The sequence below is a fragment of the Elgaria multicarinata genome, chromosome 4 (assembly GCF_023053635.1).
Source record: "Elgaria multicarinata webbii isolate HBS135686 ecotype San Diego chromosome 4, rElgMul1.1.pri, whole genome shotgun sequence".
Taxonomy (NCBI): domain Eukaryota; kingdom Metazoa; phylum Chordata; class Lepidosauria; order Squamata; family Anguidae; genus Elgaria; species Elgaria multicarinata.
In genome coordinates this window covers 128,635,999-128,653,816 of record NC_086174.1, presented here as the reverse complement: position 1 = coordinate 128,653,816, position 17,818 = coordinate 128,635,999, and the positions used below count along the sequence as shown (strand labels likewise).

At 41.4% G+C, this 17,818-nt stretch overlaps 1 protein-coding gene across 11 annotated transcripts in view; it reads right to left on the bottom strand.

Moving 5' to 3' along the window:
- Positions 1 to 17,818, bottom strand: part of LPIN1 (lipin 1) — a 109,993-nt gene that overhangs the window by 18,886 nt on the left and 73,289 nt on the right. For 10 of the 11 annotated variants that reach the window (XR_010025397.1, XM_063125168.1, XM_063125173.1 and 7 more), the window contains 8 exons: positions 13,374 to 13,503; positions 10,827 to 11,151; positions 8,785 to 8,878; positions 7,160 to 7,350; positions 5,136 to 5,229; positions 4,535 to 4,604; positions 1,801 to 1,893; positions 751 to 806 (listed from right to left, as the gene is read on the bottom strand). Coding sequence is in view for 10 of the 11 variants with exons in the window: in XM_063125168.1 (XP_062981238.1) it covers positions 751 to 806; positions 1,801 to 1,893; positions 4,535 to 4,604; positions 5,136 to 5,229; positions 7,160 to 7,350; positions 8,785 to 8,878; positions 10,827 to 11,151; positions 13,374 to 13,503 (1,053 nt within the window). In the remaining variant the exon portion in view is untranslated. Of the gene's footprint in view, positions 1 to 750; positions 807 to 1,800; positions 1,894 to 2,023; positions 2,102 to 4,534; positions 4,605 to 5,135; positions 5,230 to 7,159; positions 7,351 to 8,784; positions 8,879 to 10,826; positions 11,152 to 13,373; positions 13,504 to 17,818 lie in introns of all 11 variants that reach the window. The other variant, XM_063125178.1, reaches the window with a different exon arrangement.

Sequence of the window (17,818 nt, the reverse complement as noted above, 5' to 3'; positions counted from 1 at the left end):
CAACCCATGTACAATACGGTTGCTTAGCACATTCTCAACATACTGTTGAGTTACTGTAACGATATAAAAGGCAGTTCTGAACTTTTCATCTGAGATCCCATCATTTCTTCACACTCTCACATGCAAGTGAAAATGCCCTGTAATAAGAAGTTGCAGGATCGTTATCTTAAATATTGGACTGCAATGGCTACAATTCATGCCAAAATCTGTGCTTCCGTAATCATCTTGCATCATCAGTAATCATGGAGACTTCAGAGTAGGCTTCTATGGTTAAATAATTATGTTTGGCATTCTCGCTGTCGTTCACACAAATATGTGCACAAAGCTAATCTATACATTCAGAATAATGACATGAAAAAGCTACGTTGTTTAATTATACTGGCTCCCCAATTAAAATAAACTCCCTGAACTTAAAAAAATAATCTAGCACATTAGGGTCAGAGATTCTGGTTCAAAGCCTCCACCTGCAATAGTTCTCTTTCATATTCAAGTACACAACCCTACCTGCATTTTGAAGTGGGGTAGTCAAAAGAGGGGCGAAGTACCACACTATTATGCTGAATGTGCAGATCTGTTCTTGTGACACACAAACACAGAGGAGATCTAGGTTCAAATTCCTAGTCAGCCATGAAACTTATGCTGCATTATTTTCTCAGACTAGCCTACCTCTCAGGATCATGGAGAAGAAAAATGAGCTGTGAATTCTAAAGCATTCAGTAAACTGAAAAGCAGAAGCAAAAACACTGATACCTGTCTGGATTGTCTGACTCGTTTTTTCCACTCAGACCTTCCACGGGCTTTATTTCCTGTAGGTGAAATGCAAGAAGATGAAGGACAGAGCTGATTTTGGAAATCATATGCACAGTGGTGGTAGGTAGGTAGGAATGTCCTGGTACAAAGAAAAGTGGGGCACTACAGACCATTGTCCCTTTTACTCTTGAGTAGGTAGAGAAAGGCATGAATCCAGAAAGCTGTGGCATGAGCCAACAGCAAGCTCTATTCCTATTGGTGTGCCTTTGTCTTCCATCCAGCTGACCTCAGGGTTCTACATGTTCACATTGCTCATATGGGAAGAACTGGCTGCTAGGCTGCTATGGTTAATTACATCTATCGGTGGTTATTAGATATGATAGCTCAATGGAGCATCCATGTTCAGGGGCAATCTAACATAGAGTACTAAAATAGCCATCCCTGAAAGCTTCCTAGAGGCAGCTGGCTGGGCACTGTTGGGGCCAGAATGCTCAGCTAGATGGACCTTACCTTAACCAGCAAAGCAATTAGACAGTGGCCTTTAATGCTATGGGAGGAAATACATGCAGGGCTGTATGTATGCAGGATGTCAGAAAAAGCACGAAATGTAATAGCAGGTACAGGATCTCAGATTTCATTTCATTTTAAAAAAGCAGTTTCTAGCCCTCATGGCTCCAAGGATATGCTTAAATGTCTGCAGACAACATCTGCAGACACCAATCAATGGTGTCGCTTGAAAAAAGTTTCCAGTAACAGGGGGTTAGGCTGTAGTACTCGGCATCACTCTTTAACCCTCCTTGTAATGGGCGTAAGTGGAATAAATTGCACAAAGTACTAAAAAGTGTGGGATAAATTATGCAAAATATATATATGCAGAACTGCATAAATGTATAAAGGTTTCAGAATTCAGCATTTCTTTCTAGCAAATTTGGTTTACCTGGGTACAGAGTCAGAAATGTTAATTTTTGTTAACATGGATTACACACAGCCCCAAATACATGGGTTCTAACCTGGGGGGGGGAAATCATTTCATCTAGTTTCCAAACTTACCTCTTTGATAGAGCTATTCCTCCCTCGCCAAGAAAACCACCATCTTCCGCCTTTTTTTGGCATCTTATCACTCATTATAGAATCCACAGTGGCCTGTGATAAATGGATGGTAACATAAATAATGGAGTAGAACAAAAAGTAATCTAACTCATGCAAACAGAAGTTAAAAGAAAGAAACCACACGCAATTTAAACTCAAGCAAAGAGAGTCAAAGGAAACATACTGTCTGCGGACCACAAATCTTGTCAAAGCAAAACCTAATGGTATCCAGAACTGTACGGAAGTAACTTAAACAAGAACACTTAGAAAAGTTGAAAAGAAAAATAGAAAAGAAAATGGGAACAAAACAAGGCATAAGGCATTAGTATAATGTTTAGGAGAGCGGGGAGAAAGAAGTCTCTACTTCAAGGCTGTTTAGTAAAAATCATAAGGGTTTTTTGTTGGTAAGGAACACAGATGGGCAAGATGGTAGCCTGTCCTTGTTAAATAATAATGAAACTTAGCAGGATGGTTTAATGTCTCTTAAAAGCTACTCAGTAGAGGAAATAGGTTGCTATAACTGAACCAAACATTTGTATTAATATGACATCCAAATAGCCACTAGCTACTTATGATTGAAGACAAAGTGATCTATTTCTATAACACATTTGATACTGAATAATAATAACCACCGATGTCCTCTTAATCTAATAAAAACAAACATAAAAATTTCTTTTGTGCTCCATCCACGTGGCCCTGTTGCCAATGTAGCCAGAGTTAAAATAAAAGTCCCACCTCTTCAGTGTCACTTAAAGGAGTTCTAAAAGAGGAATATATTTCAAAATACCTCTAGTGATTCACACCTGAATTTTCATTACCATCAAGTGAGGATCAATGTGTAAATGGACCATCGCAGATAAAACTACCAGACAGAACTTTCAGATCTCCTTAAATGCCAATGCTTTTCAAAGGAGTCTGTTCACATTTATCTGCCAAAGTTTACATTAGAGATGGGAGTTGTTATTAAACTGCAAATCCCATCATCCCTCACCACTAGCCATGCAGGCTGGGGCTGATGGAAGTTGAAGTCCATCTGGCAGGCTCAATGGTTTCCCACCCCCAGTTTACAGTAATAGTGTAGAGAACGTACATGAATGTGTGAACAAGCCCTGTGATACTGCATCAGCAATGACACAGGAGAGAATATGGTTCCAGAATAATTTGGCACAGGGCTTTAGTGAATTCTAATTCAGGACCAGTGACAACATGACAGCTGTGACCAGCCAATGCCCTTTGATCTCTTGGTGGCATGTTCTAGCATGAGAAATAGCTAAGGCACTGTAGCATACTGACCGACTGGCATGTTGATCTACTAAAACATCTGCCTGCAGATCTTTCTACGAGGTGTGGCTCTACCGTCCCTTGCCAATGAGAGAGATGGATACCACTCAGTCCATGAATTCATCAAATGCTAAGCAGATCAAGGGATGACTTGGCCTATCTGCATGTCACTAGTAAACGGCATTGACTCTGAATTGGTCATCCACAAGTAGAGGGGTCTGTAAGTAGATGCAAATGTACCTAGTGCAGTGTATCGCACTTTCAAGCTGGAATTACTCCGTCATACTTATTTTGTACATGAGATGCTAAACTGTAATGTTTCTTTCCCCTCATAGGAGACATTCAGACTAAAAAGAAGGCTTACAACCCAGGTCTATCTATCATAAGAACATAAGAAGAGCCCTGATGCTGGATCAGACCATGGGTCCATCTAGTCCAGCACTCTGTTCACACAGTGGCCGACCAGCCATCGGCCAGGGATCAACAAGGCAAGACAGAGTGCAACAGCACCCTCCCTCCCATGTTCCCCAGCAACTGGCGCTCACAGGCTTACTGCCTCGAATACTGGAGATAGCATACAACCATCAGGCCATTGATAGCCTTCGCCTCCAAAAAATTATCCACCACCCCCTTTTTAAAGCCACCCAGATTGGTGGCCATCACTACATCTTGCGGTAGTGAGTTCCATAATTTAACTATGCACAGTGTATCATCCAAATGCAGCACAAAATTGTTCGAGCCATTGTATTCTACGCACAAATGCACATTAATCAAGGCTGCCTGCAAAAAGATGTACACCTGTCCAGATTAACTGTTCAGTTCTAAAGGTTTACTGTGGAACTACAAGCCCAGCTTATGAGGTCACAAGCTCATCCTCAGGGAAAATCTAGAACAAGTCAAGCTTATCAGCTCATAAGCTCATCCTAAGGCAAAGTCTAGAACGGGCTGGTTCATAGCCCAGCAATACCCAAGGTGGCGAAGTCACTGAAATGCGTAAGATGCCTCACGTCCATCTTCAACCAAGAAAACTGGAGGAAAGCTGATAATGTTACTGAAACATCAACTACAATTCACTCTCAGGGGTTCTTAGATTTTGACCTAGAAAGCAACCCAAATTAAAAGAAACAGAACGAAAGTATCTAAAATGGCAACCCTCTGCTCAACCCAAGGCTGAGAATAGAAAGACCACCGGAAAAAGAAAGAAAAAACGCCACATTGCCCCAGAGGGGCCGAGGGAACTATCATGTTGGTTAGAGATAGTGGGAATCAAAAAGTCGGGGGGGGGGGGGGAAATAGCAGCATGATTCTCCAACTGTATCCAGCACTATCAAGTGTATATGGCTACTTCGTCTGATTCTTGTTAGGAAAATGTGCCTGCTCGTTTTCCCCAAAAGGTTCACATGGTCAATCTCACCTTTGGCAAAGGTTTCTGGAACGCTTGCATCGCCAATAGGAGGGGAGCAGCTGTTGTCCAGTTGTAGTATCTAGGAGGTCAAAACAGGTTATGCACCATTGTTAAAATTTGCAAAACATCACATGAAAGCCAGTGTGGGTGTGGTGGTGAGTGTTGGACTGGGAATCAGGAGACCCTGGTTCTAATCCCCACTCTGCCATGAAGCTCACTGGGTGATTATGGGCCAGTCACTGACTCTCTGCTAACCTACCTGACAGGCTTGTGGTGAGGATAAAATAGAGAGGAGGAAGAGGACCATATAAACCACCTTAAGTTCATTGCAAGAGGAAAGGCGGTACATAAATGTAATACTGATGATGATGATGATGAATGTCTCGAGCCGTAACTACACATAGTTCTAATGCAAACGGGTTAGTGCAATGATGTTTAGTTAAACCTACATTAGGCCTTAGCTGTAATATGGAGATCAAGATTAATAGTGTAATAATCCACATCTCTGGAGGAGCACCACTACGTCTGCCACTATGGAAATGACATCAAGTATTTCAGGTTGCTGTTTTTAGCAAAATACACACATTGCTTTCTGCTGCGCTATACTTACTTGCTTCCAATCTTCACCACAAGGTTAGGGTCATCAATGATAGCTGGATTGTCCACAAACTGCTGATACGATATTTCTTGTTCTAAAAACATTTCTGTTCGGAGGAGTAATACAATGAAAACATGCATGAACCCCAATTAATGGGCCAAAGCAGTGTTGAAATTTACAGCAGAGTCAGCTGTACAGGGTCTTTCACTGTTACTGGAATAGCAGACAACAAAGAAACTAAGGAAGGGTAACTCGTACCATGCATCCATCAGGACAGGCGTGCACAACTCGTGACACCCCCAATCCCTGTAGCCAAACACGGCTCCTAAACAGTGTACTGTAGCCTGTCCGGTGATGGACAAAGCCATTCTTACGCTTACAGACGGGGAGGAAAAAAACCGAGGTTTATCAAGCCCCTAGTACAGTGGTTCTCAACCTGGGGCGCTCCAGATGTGTTGGACTGCATCTCCCAGAATGCCCCAGCCAGCTGGCTGGGGCATTCTGGGAGTTGTAGTCCAACACATCTGGAGCGCCCCAGGTTGAGAAAGGCTGCCCTAGTAGGTTGCTACATTTCACTGGTGGACAATATTCACCTTGGGGAGGGGCAGCACCAGCTGTATAGGCCTGTCTTAAAGATTCAATCCACAAGGGATAGGGGAGGTTACTATAGACTTAAAGTGGTTCTTTAGTGTAAGTGAGAAGAATCCATCTTCAGTTCTGGAGTTTTGCCACATTTGTGAGGAATGACAACTAATTTCAGGTTTCCTGCGAATCACAGAACACTCTTGTCTTCTCAGGTCAAAGACAACCAATGCATTACAAAGTCAGGCCTTCTCATTCCTAAGCAAATAACTACTGATATTAGCTAGGCACGTGAGGGCAAGACTAAATAGTTGCGGTGAGCAAACATCACTGTTTTCAGCTTTAACATTATCAGGTTCTTCCTTCGAGTCCATGAAAAATGCTCAAGGGCTCTTGAGAGTACTAAAAAAAAAAAACACTAGGAATAATTCAATGTTTGCCTCATATCAGCTAGCTTCAGAATTGTGGGATGCTTAATAGACTCCCCTGGTTTGAATAGGTGGAACTAAAGATCCTGCAGTTCTGAAGATGACTGATATTGTGCAGAAAGCAAGCCAGTGCTGAAGATATTTGGGGTAGAGCGTCTTCCAGGGGGTTTGGCTATTGGTTCGTGTAGAAATGTAATTAGTTAATTAATTAAACAAAGCATTAAAAAACACACCAAGGCCTGAAGATTGGAGGCAAGAAGCATGACAGACAACTGAGAGCAGCATTCTAAGCACATCTGTTGAACACATTGTGAAGATGGGCAGAAGCCCAGGAGAAACAAAAAACCCACAGCAAGTCTTGTTTCAGGATACATCTGAATGCACCCTAATCTTTAGCCTTAGGAAAGAAGGCAAATGCAACTGCCTCAAATCCTAAATCCCAAAAAAGCATTCTTAATGGCAGTACAAATGCAAAATACAACTAAAAATTCAGAGTGCCATAAAATGCCCCTAATTCTCAAGGTGGTGGGGAAAATATATTATAGTAGCTAGCAATGAACATTCTTTGTGACACGTGCCTTACCAATTGTGCCTTACCATAAAAGGGCCACAAGAGGTCAGTGGAGAGTTTTCCAGAAAAGGAACCAAGTGTTAAATAGGGATGTATGAGAATTTCATTTCTGCTGGCAAAATACTTGGACAAGCCCCATTTGCAACTTCGGAGAAAATATTCACACATATCCAAACTTGCAAGCCCGTAAAAAAAGGGGGGCATTTTTTTCATGCTTTGCTGAAGTACGCACTCAAAATGGGGAAAACAGTATATTTTGGGTGCACACTTTTCCCTGATCAAAAATACACATTTTTCCCAATCAAGGAAGCATTGGGAAAACAAACAAGGCAAACCAGGTTTCAAACAGGAAATCAGAGAACCTGGACAAGCTTGAACATTGCATGTTTGCCCATCCCCAGTATTAAAGAACGAGGCATTATTCTAGGATATAAGTGCAAGAACAACTTGCATACCTTTAGATATCTCTTTGTTGTCACTAAGTCCTCCACAAAGTGAAATGGCAATGGAGGGCAGGTCTCTTATTCCATCCGAGGTGCTTTCTACACCACTATCAATGCCTGAGCTTCCGACGGATTGAGGAGACTGATTAGCTGAGCGGGGTCCATTTTCATTTGCATTTTTCAAGTGAGCACTCTGTTCACCACTGAGGAGAGAAGAATGATTACCTGCCTCCGTCACCTTTTGACCCATACTGCTCAAAAAATGTCCTCATCTTACGTGCTTAAACCCTTATCATACTCCCAAGTACTTAGTACTGGCGTGATATCAAAAGGTACGCTGTGTCTCTCTACAGTTTTCTACAGTTAAAGCTTCAGAACAAAAGCCCTTTTAAAGAAAATTGCTCGTGCACATTGGACAAAACTGTGTCACTGTGCTCGCTTCTAGGTTCACTCCGTTGCCTTTGACATTTCTATTTATCAGAACTGGGCTGTGTGCAGGTTGTTGCACCCCTGAGACTCCTTTGGATGGACAATCACCTCTTGTCAGAACCCAGACCTTCACTCTTACTTTTAGACTCTCTATTTCAAGCCCTCACTAACTTTGAAAATGTGCAGAAAGATAGCTGTGGTGGTCCATGGTGGGGTGGAGGTCAAAAATCCACAGTCAGACAATAACTTTAAAAATACCAACGAAAATATCACAAAAGGTTGTGGAAGTTTTTGGCTTCTCTTGCGGCCATGAGGTCTGCAGCACAGGCCCAGTTTCAAAATGGTAACTGCAAACTGAACGAGTGACCCGTTATTAGATTACGCCTAGCATTTTGGGTCAAAGAAGCAATGCCTGACTCCCATTTTTGAAAATATAAAGTCGGGCTATAACTCAGATCTGTCTCTCACCGAAACACACAGAGTGGGCAGAGAGCAGAAATAAGGGGGAAAAACATGACAGACTTTATATTAGCAAACCTGGAGGATAAGAACATGAGAAGTGTTATGCTGGATCAGACCAAAGGGCCATCTAGTCCAGCATACTGTTCACATAGTGGCCAACCAGCTGCCCACAAGAAACTCACAAGCGGGACATGAGCGCAACAGCAACCTCCTGCCCATGTTCCCCAGCAATTGGTGGCCATAGGGATATTGCCTCTGATACTGCAGATAGGAAAGAGCCATCAGGACTAGCAGCCATTGATAGCCTTCTCCTCCGTGAATCTGTCCAGTTCCCTTTTAAAGCCATCCAAATTGGTGGCCATCACTGCATCTTGTGTAATTTTAATTGGTACACTAAGTAAATTCAAAAATGTGACAACAGATTATTTCTCATGTGGTCCGTTATGCTCAAAAAGTTGCCTTTCACTGCCTTATATAATATTGCTGTCATCAATTTGCTATTTCTACTTTTTTGGGGGGAAAAAATACTTAATTTTTTAAAATATTAAGGACAGAAAATAGAAAAACTTCATTTTTGCTGATTTTAGACAACTTATGTAGGATTGCATAATTCCATGAAAACACAGAACGTTGTAATTGGGAAAAGTTTCATTTTGAGAAAGCAAAGAAGAAGGAAGCATTGCGCTCTGCTGAATTCTGTGGGATCGGACAGATACGTTACAAAAGCTACTTAATACGGTACATACTTTTTAGGGAAATAGAGTGCAGCAACCTCTGGCTCCATGCCTGTGAGGTCATCCAGATAGACACCATCAGCACCAAGATGTCGGCATCGCTTATCTGTGAAATGCAGAAACAATATTAAATATAAAGCTATCAAAACACTCAGTTGTTGTTTCCTCTTAAAGAAGGCACTGATTCTGTTTGCCTCCACCTCCATCAAGTTCAACTTCACAGAAGAGCTTGCCCTGATATAAGAGTTCATTTATTTTATTCATTTACATTGTTTAGATGATGCCCAGTAACAAAGGTTCTCTGGGCAATAAAAGTTCTAAACAATAAAAAGACATAAACAGAAGTGCAAAACCATTAAAAAAAAAACCAGGAACAGAGAATAACATCAATGTAACACAACATTAAAAATATCACAGATCTTAAAAAAATATATGAAAAGGTCTATAGATCATTGAACCTTTTTTAAAAGACTAGCATTTGAAGCCAGAATTTGCGCAATCTTTTTTTTACACACACACAAAAATAATTCATGGAAATTCCACCAGTTAGCCCAACGTGTTGCGCACCAAGTTGGGTCAGCTAGCAGAAGATAGAACAGAGTCTGGGGGCGCTGAGCAGACAAAAGCTCACCAAGGTCCATCCCCCAAATGGATTCCATTGACTTCCCTGCTGTGGTGTGGGGAAATGTGTTTCAATATGACGGGTGACCATATGAAAAGGAGGACAGGGCTCCGGTATCTTTAACAGTTGTATTGAAAAGGGAATTTCAGCAGGTGTCATTTGTATATATGGAGAACCTGGTGAAATTTCCTCTTCATCACAACAGTTAAAGCTGCAGGTGCCCTGCCCTCTTTTAAATCTGGTCACTCTAGTATAGCTCCTGCACTTTAACTGTTGTGATGAAGAGGGAATTTCACCAGGTTCTCCATATACACAAATGACACCTGCTGAAACTCCCTTTTCTATGCAACTGTTAAAAATACAGGAGCCCTGTCCTCCTTCCCACATGGTCACCCTAAATATGACACACAACAGCTAAATAATTCCTAGTGTGAAAAAAATGCTTAAGGTCACCCAGAGCATTAGAGAGGGTCTTTCTGCTTGAAATTACAGAGGAAACCTAAAAATAAATGGAGCACGCCCACACAGACACACCATTTATTTCTTTGGGGTCAGGATTCTACTCATCTATCTTGAGCACGAAGGAAAAAGAGAAGAACAGCTTATAAAGAGGAAGTGGCTCAGGTCCTGTGGTGTCACGCGTGAGAGAGAGATAACTTTCACTTTCACAGTAAGTTGTGTACAAACGAATTTTTGATGAAACACCGTTGTAAGGCACATGACCACACATAAGCTGAAATAAGCAGGGGAGGATTTACTGGAATCTGAAAGCAGCTTCCTGGAACAGGATAAAAGACCAATCTCCAAATGTTCTCCTGCCAAGTCTCTTTGTGCCCCTTTGAGATTCAGAGTCTGACTGTCCAATGTGGGATTTCCCAGCATCTAATACTTAGAGTAGGCTTGGAGAATCTCCAGCCTGAAAGACAGGTATAGCCCGCAGGTGTTCCCCAACTGCCCACAATATTTATTACTGTGCCAATTTTGATGTCTTTGTCAAAGCAGATTATAAACTGGAAAACTTCGGAGTCTTTTGCACGCAATTCGCAGTGATTGCACAGTACAACGCTGGTGTGATGAAGCTAAAAGTCCTGCTTACGTTTGTGTAGACAGGCAAAGACTTCTCCTGCCAACTTTTAAGTAAGCTTAAAATTGGTAAGAATCACATTTTGGCTCCATTCACCATTTTGGCTCCCCACCCCAATATGGAATTAGGCGCTTCCCCACAGATTGGAGTTTGGCCCTTGGACCTATGGATCGAAATCCATTTCCACACCCCTGCAATACAAGCTGCCTCTTCAAATAGGATTCACACAGCGTCTGTGTTTCCACATTATTATTATTATTATTATTATTATTATTACTACTACTACTATTATCATTATTGTTATTATAATCTTGCAAGCAGCACGAAAAACAAAAGCGGCATTTATACCTTTTTTTTTGGAGGGAGAATCTGTTTTGCTCGCCTGCTGTGTCAAGGAAGTCGTACCCTGTTTTACTTCTTCGTTTGCGGGGAGCGGAGGCGCAGCTGCCCCTAAAGTGTCTATGTCTAGCTCATTCATCACAGGTGCTGCTTCCTGGATCTCAGTATCTTCCAGAGTCGTCACAGAATTATCCTGTCCTAGGACAGGTAACGAAGATAAGCTCCGGAATTCTTCTGAATCATTACTCTGAATGACTCGGAAGTGAGTACTTTCAGAAGGACTCACAGTCAACATGGTGGAGCTTGATTCTTTCAGCTTGAGTGAAGAAGCAGACTAGGAACAAAAAAGAAAGTAAAGAAAACACACCAGTCTAAAGAAGATTCCCAAAGAAGAAAAAGTGACTTTGCACATGCAAGGGGGGAAAACCCTAGTTGATTTTTTGACACACTGCACAGTTGTCATTATGTGATATTCAAGTCAAGAGTTAGGATCATTTCATACAATACCCATCAACAAAGCTGGGTTTACCACTAAGCATACACTCTCAGAAAAGAGCAGTAGCCACTTTGCTCTCTGACTAGGTTCTATATGGTAGACTTGTTATCAAACACAGATTGGTCACTCTCCCAGAGCACAGTCTAAGGACACACGTTGTAGCCAACTTTGCTAAAACTAAAAAGGTCAGGGTGTGGTCAGTGCCTGAACAGGAGACTGCCTAGGGACCCCATGTATACTGCTTTGAGTTCCATGATGTAAGAAAGGTGGGATACATATTTACATTTCTTGTGTACGCTTTAAAAAAATCTTAGGTGTACACCTAACAAAAGTTGTGTCTGAAAAGTCCCTTAATTGAGCCAGAGTGCCAGGATGCACGTCACTTCCTTGTACTCACACAAAGTAGAGATTTCCAAATTTCATTTTCAGAGACACACATCCTCATTTTCCGTGGTTAGCTTGCAACGCTGATCCAGGGCTCCGACCAGAACAAACACGCTAGCTGGGAGGATTGCAGGAGCCACGTGAACTTAACAACCATGCAGATTCACTAAGATAATATGCACTGGCAGGAGGCCAAGAATCTAACTTCTCATATATTCCCCTAAGAACCTGTGCTGTTCAACAGGGTTCTGCACCGTGCAGACTCAGCCGGGCAACGGGAAAACTGCAGGATCCATAACAAAAATACTACTTTTCTCTGGAGTGTTTTCAAGGTAAAAAAAAAAAGGAGTACGATGGAGGACTTGCCCATTACAGAGAGCTAATCCTCTTCTCACGCTTCAGCTCACATGTTCAATGCTGAGAGGGAAGCGGGATCAGTCCTTCTGGCCCCACATTCAATCTCCGCGTGAGAGTGAGCTCTACACCAATACAACTTAACATGCATAGTGTGCTGTAGTGGCTAAGGTGTTGGACTGGGAGCCAGTGTGGCGTAGTGCCTAAGGTGTTGGACTGGGAGTCAAGAGATCTGGGTTCTAGGCCCCACTCAGCCATGAAACCCCACTGGGTGACTTCGGGCCAATCACAGACTCACAGCCCAACCTACCTCACAGGGTTGTTGTGAGGATAACATGGAGAGGAGGAGGATTATGTATGCCGCCTTGGGTTCCTTGGAGGAAAAAAGGCAGGATATAAATGAAATTAATTAATTAATTAAGAGTGTCTGTAGTTGTGATCAGGAATCCTGGTTCCACCAGGGTTCCCAACTGTGCATAGAACTGTATGCATGCAGAGCTCTTTCTCAAATTCTGCCCCAACCCGTGGAGGTTGGGGGCGGGGGCAGAGGCCACAAGCTGATCACGGACATAGCTAGTGGGGACAATCCCACTCTCATCCACGTGTTAATTGTATGCATGGTCCAGAGAGTGAAGAGAGGACAGTGGCACCTCAAATTCATAAGTCCTGACTCGGATGTAACGCCAAATCATACCTGAGCACTATGTGCACAAACCTGCTCCCCAGTCCCGTCTCATCCTCCAGCACAGCTGCAAGGAGGACACTGGAAGCAACTGCTTCTGTTTTAAACTAACTTTATCCAAACTAGGAACTGTGGTTAGTTTTAACTATGGTTTATCCCAACAAGCAAGGATCAGAAACAACTGTTTAAAGTTGGCTTGTTTGAACAAGCCACAGTTAAAACTAACCCCCATTTCTCCAGATTTGATCCAATGACAAAGTGCAGTTGGTTTAAAATGGTAACAAATGCTTCCAATCTCCTCACAACAGTGGCAGAGAAGAGAGGAGGGGGGAGGGCATGAGCCCGAAGCTCGTGAATGTAACGCTAAACTATAGCGTAACTCAGCCTTCCATAACTTGATGCCCATCAGCTCCCAACATTCCTGACCACTGGCCATGAAGATGGGAGTTGTAGTCTAAAACATCCAGAGGATGCCAGGCTGGGGAAGACTGGTTTAGTGTTTCATCCCAACCCTCCTTAAGTATCTGATGAGAAATTTCTTAGCTATGTCAAGTCGGACAGCCCTAAGAACAGAAGAAAAATTCAAGAGCTTTTATCGTCATCATTTGAAAATGTTTGGTTTCTTTTTATTTTCTCATACCTTTGTGGCTTGAGGTAGTTCTCCCCAGTCCCAATGCATTTGTGTATTACTCTTCTGAACACTCCTTTCCAAAGACTTGCTGACTAGTTCGGAGTCACTTTTAGGAGTGGGAGGCCGTGAACCTGAAGGACTGGGGGGGGGGGGGGGGAAAGACAGGGAAAGGAAGAGGAAAAAGACACATTAAAGTGGGAAAAATACTTTGTTCAACTCATGCCGATTTATCATGCGTTATGGCTACACCATTAGTATCAATATGAATTTATACATGCCAAATAAATTTCAAATCTATAATAACATACAGGCCCAGTCCAAGAGGCAGCCAAAATGCAAGGTTAGATGAAAAGGCTTTAGTAATTTTAAACCTACAAGTCAAGCGCTATGAGACTCAAAACCTTAGCACTCTGAAAATAAATACAGAGAACTTAATGGATCCACCTATTCTGACATCATCGTCGTCGTCGTCATCATCAGAGTTCTGAATAACTTTTCAGGATGCTACCTGCATGTAAAGTCCATATTATAGCCAAGGATACACATGGCAGGTTGAACTATTCTCTTTTAATAGATAATTGGCAATGGATACAATATAAATTCAAGGAATCCTAAATACATTTAGATGTGGCGTGAATCCCATTAGTTTTAACGGGATGCATGCTTCCAAGAAAGGGTGCTTAGGGCCACAGCTCAATAATATTATTTGGTAATTTGTCAGAACACACACCCCTTCTCCAACACACACACAATCGTTCTTTAGAAGAGAAAGGTCAACAAAGGGTGATTTATATTATCAATCTGATGACACGGGAAGACTTGCTTAATGAATTGGTATTATGCTGTAGGACTGGGCAGACACATGGGTTCCTGAACCAAGAAGAAAGACCTAGGGATTCATGCACATTTATTTCTATAATCTGGGTTTGGAACTACATGGGTCTTTGGATAAGTCAGGGCTAAACTACAGGCTATATTAAATACCTAGTATGCAGATGATCTAACTTTCTTTACCTTCAAGTAAGCATGCCAATGGAGCTTTTTCTCTCTCTTTCTAGCCCCTGCAAGGGAGGGGGGAGTTGAATTTAGAGGAGTTAGGGAGCACTTAGTTGAAAAGATTTAAACCTCCCCTATGTGCATATGCTGGTCCAATTCAGATCGGTCCCTGCATGCTAATTTGAAGGTAAAAAGAAAGTTAGTAACATGTAGTTTAGCCCTAAAATCCATGTAGTACCAATTCAGTCACTGCATATATTTTCTTACACTTGCAAACACAGGAATAATTCTCTTAAAAAGCAAGAAATACCTGAATCAGCCCTTCATTCAAATATCACATTACTCACAGCATAAGCAGCATTGCAGATGAGGAAAGCAAAGACTAAGTTTCCAGGTAAATAAACTACATGTTTTAAGTCTTGAGTAAGGAAAATTTTTTAATAAATTAAACGTAGTGGCAATACTGATCAACTGTTAATGGAGGAGGAAACTTCTGCCTGGATTCAATTCCCCACTGAGCATGCACACGCACAACAAAATAGGTGAGCAGCAATGTGAGAGCTAACAGTACTAAGGGTGCTTTCAGTTGGAGGGCTCCGAACACTAAGAAAAATGACACAAGGGGGTTAAAAATGGAATATGACATCATCTGGAGCCCCCATAAAAATCTGTGAATGAGTCAGTGCTATTGCACAATAAAAGCCTGGTCTGGAAGCAACTTAATAACTTGTTTGGGCAGTGTATGCATGCAGTGTAAACACTACATAGGAAACCTTGAATATACATCCCCAATAATGTGCCCTCATTGTTCTCCACATGGATTGTTCCTGCTGGATTCAGGTGTAAATATTTGAAACTGAATCCACAGATGTGCTTAGTCAAACAATATGAATTATTCTATTGTCTTACTTAACAGGAAATTAGGAGAATGTCACAACTCGTAAAGAACTTTAGATACAAATGTGTAATTGTCCAATACGCAAAACATATAAGAACAATATTTGGGGCTGAACAAATCCCACGTGCTTTGCAACTCTGATGCCTGAAAATGTTCTGCAAGTTCCTAGGAACTTATATTACCCACCTCATTTTAAGGAAACTAAATAAGTTCCCACCTCCAACGCACAAAGCAACAGAAATGTCAAATTGTCAAGAATACATCCACCTTTGGGATTTCATTCACAATTAATCCGATACTCCCCAATTAATTACAGACAAGGAACTTGTGAAAAGTGTGTGTTTTTTTACCCAGGAAAAATACTGAAATACCACCATCTTAACGGAGTCAGCGGACTCCATTTGAAATCCTTATAAGTAATTACAAACCCTGAAAGGGCTATTATTCTCAATGTATTTGTTAAAGCTATCTCTGAATAAATAGAAAGACAAAGGTTTTAATCTAGATGCGAGTAGTTAGTTGGTTGTCAAATTTCTAAACAGAAATGGCACAGAATTTATATACAAAATCGCTCAATATCATCTTGAATGCAGACAATGAAGATTGGTGCTGGACATGTGGCTCACGAAGAGTCAATTTAAAACATTTCGGGTGGGACTGCCCAAATTGTTCTGGAAGAATATACCTGATATCCTTAATGATTAATCAACTATATCTTTAGACCCTTTGACAATATTTTCCAGATAGTTTCCTGATGGTTATGCTGATCCACATAAAAGTGAGTTGGTATGTAAACTGTGAATAGTAGCTAGAATTTAAAGTGATTCAGAAATGGAGAGGTGCGTCCCCTCTACTGCTCAAAGAATGGTTAGCTAGAATTTGGAAGACAGCAGAAATGAACAAGCTTACAGAATAGGAGAGATAGAAGACAAAAACCAGAGGATTTTAATAAAACGTGGCTCCCATTTGTCACCCTTATGAATTCCAGATATAATTCGGAAATGGATAAATATAGCAGCTTTTTCCTGTTGTAAAATGTATAGGTGATTATGTTCATATCTAAATTATTAATATTTTAACATTAATGTTTATATATGGATTAGCAGCCATTGTTTATTCTATTCCTGTTTAAGGACTGATTGTCTATTTTATTTCTTTATATTTAAGTGCGTATAGAACTATTATTTAAGAAAGTTGGAAATATATGAATAAATAATTGTAAAAATAACTTGAAATAAATGCAGCCTTCCAGAGTGTATATGTGTTAACTAGAAGCTTCTATCAAATGTCACCTTCTAAAAGGGTCTCCGGTGTCTAAAAATATTCTGGACAGTTTGAAGGACCTCAGTTCTACGCCTGGCAGCTTTATAACATCAGAAACAGGAAATACACCATTATCTTCAAAGTCAGGAACAATGAAAAATCCACAAGTAAATAGACTCTGCAGACAGGAAGTTTGAACCTATGTACAGAATTTACTAAGCAAAAAGGAAACCCAATAACCAGAAGAAACTTGCTTAAGACAGAGACCTTCCGCCTGCCTACAGATTTTCCCACGATTTCAAACAGCATTTTAAGTCAGCAACTGGTTGTACGGGAGGGCGATTTTCAAGAAGGGATGAAAATCGAGGGACAAGGCTCCCCTCATCCATCTGCCAAAGCCAGATGGCCAGCAAGTCCTGTTGGCACAACAACCTTCCACGAACTTCTCTTGCTTCTAACAACAACTGAAGGGGCAGGTGGGTGATACTCAGGAGGCCTGCTTTAGCCCCAAGCCTCTAGCTGCTGATTCCTAACATATATGGAAATCCTTTTCCTACCAAATCATACTTCTTGCTCTTTGCTTGCCTGATAGAGAAGCAAAATTAAACACTGCTGATTCCCCCTCAGTACAAGAAAGAGTACTAACAGATACGCAGGACCTTCCTCCACTAGCTCTACAAAGAGAAGAACTATCGGTGGGTTGTCTTCACTGGGGACTTTCATCATGATAATTCTCTCTTTGTGAAAGTTATGACTGCCATTTTGCACTGCAGAGAGGCTTCAGGGTTTTGCTTCAGTCCTTTCCAGTGTAATTCAGCACAGCCGTGAACTGCTTTTAAAGTAACCTTCACTGAAAAGCACTGTTGTCCTTTAATTAAACAGTCTATTTTCTGTGTTTTGCAAATCTAATATTTATTCACCCCGATTCTATTAAAGTCTGTGGGTAGGAATATATTTCTATAAATTAACTTTCAACCAGAGGATGGTAAACTGTGAACTATTTTAAAAATGCCAGTTATCCTGCTGTGAAAGTGATTTAAAATTAGAAGGCTCTTAATGTCTGTCTAAGATTCTGGTTCTTGCACTTTCTTACCCAGTTCAAGGGCTCCACACACACTTGGATATAGGCAGTTCTGTGCTCATGTCACTTGTAGGTACAGAATTGTCTCCATTGCACTGAAGGAATGAGGAAGCCCCTGTACTTGCAAAAGATCATTGGCAATATGTTCTGTATTAGGGATAGACAACCTTTTGGAGCCATGGGCACATCTGGCAATTTGAGGAAATGTCCTGGGCA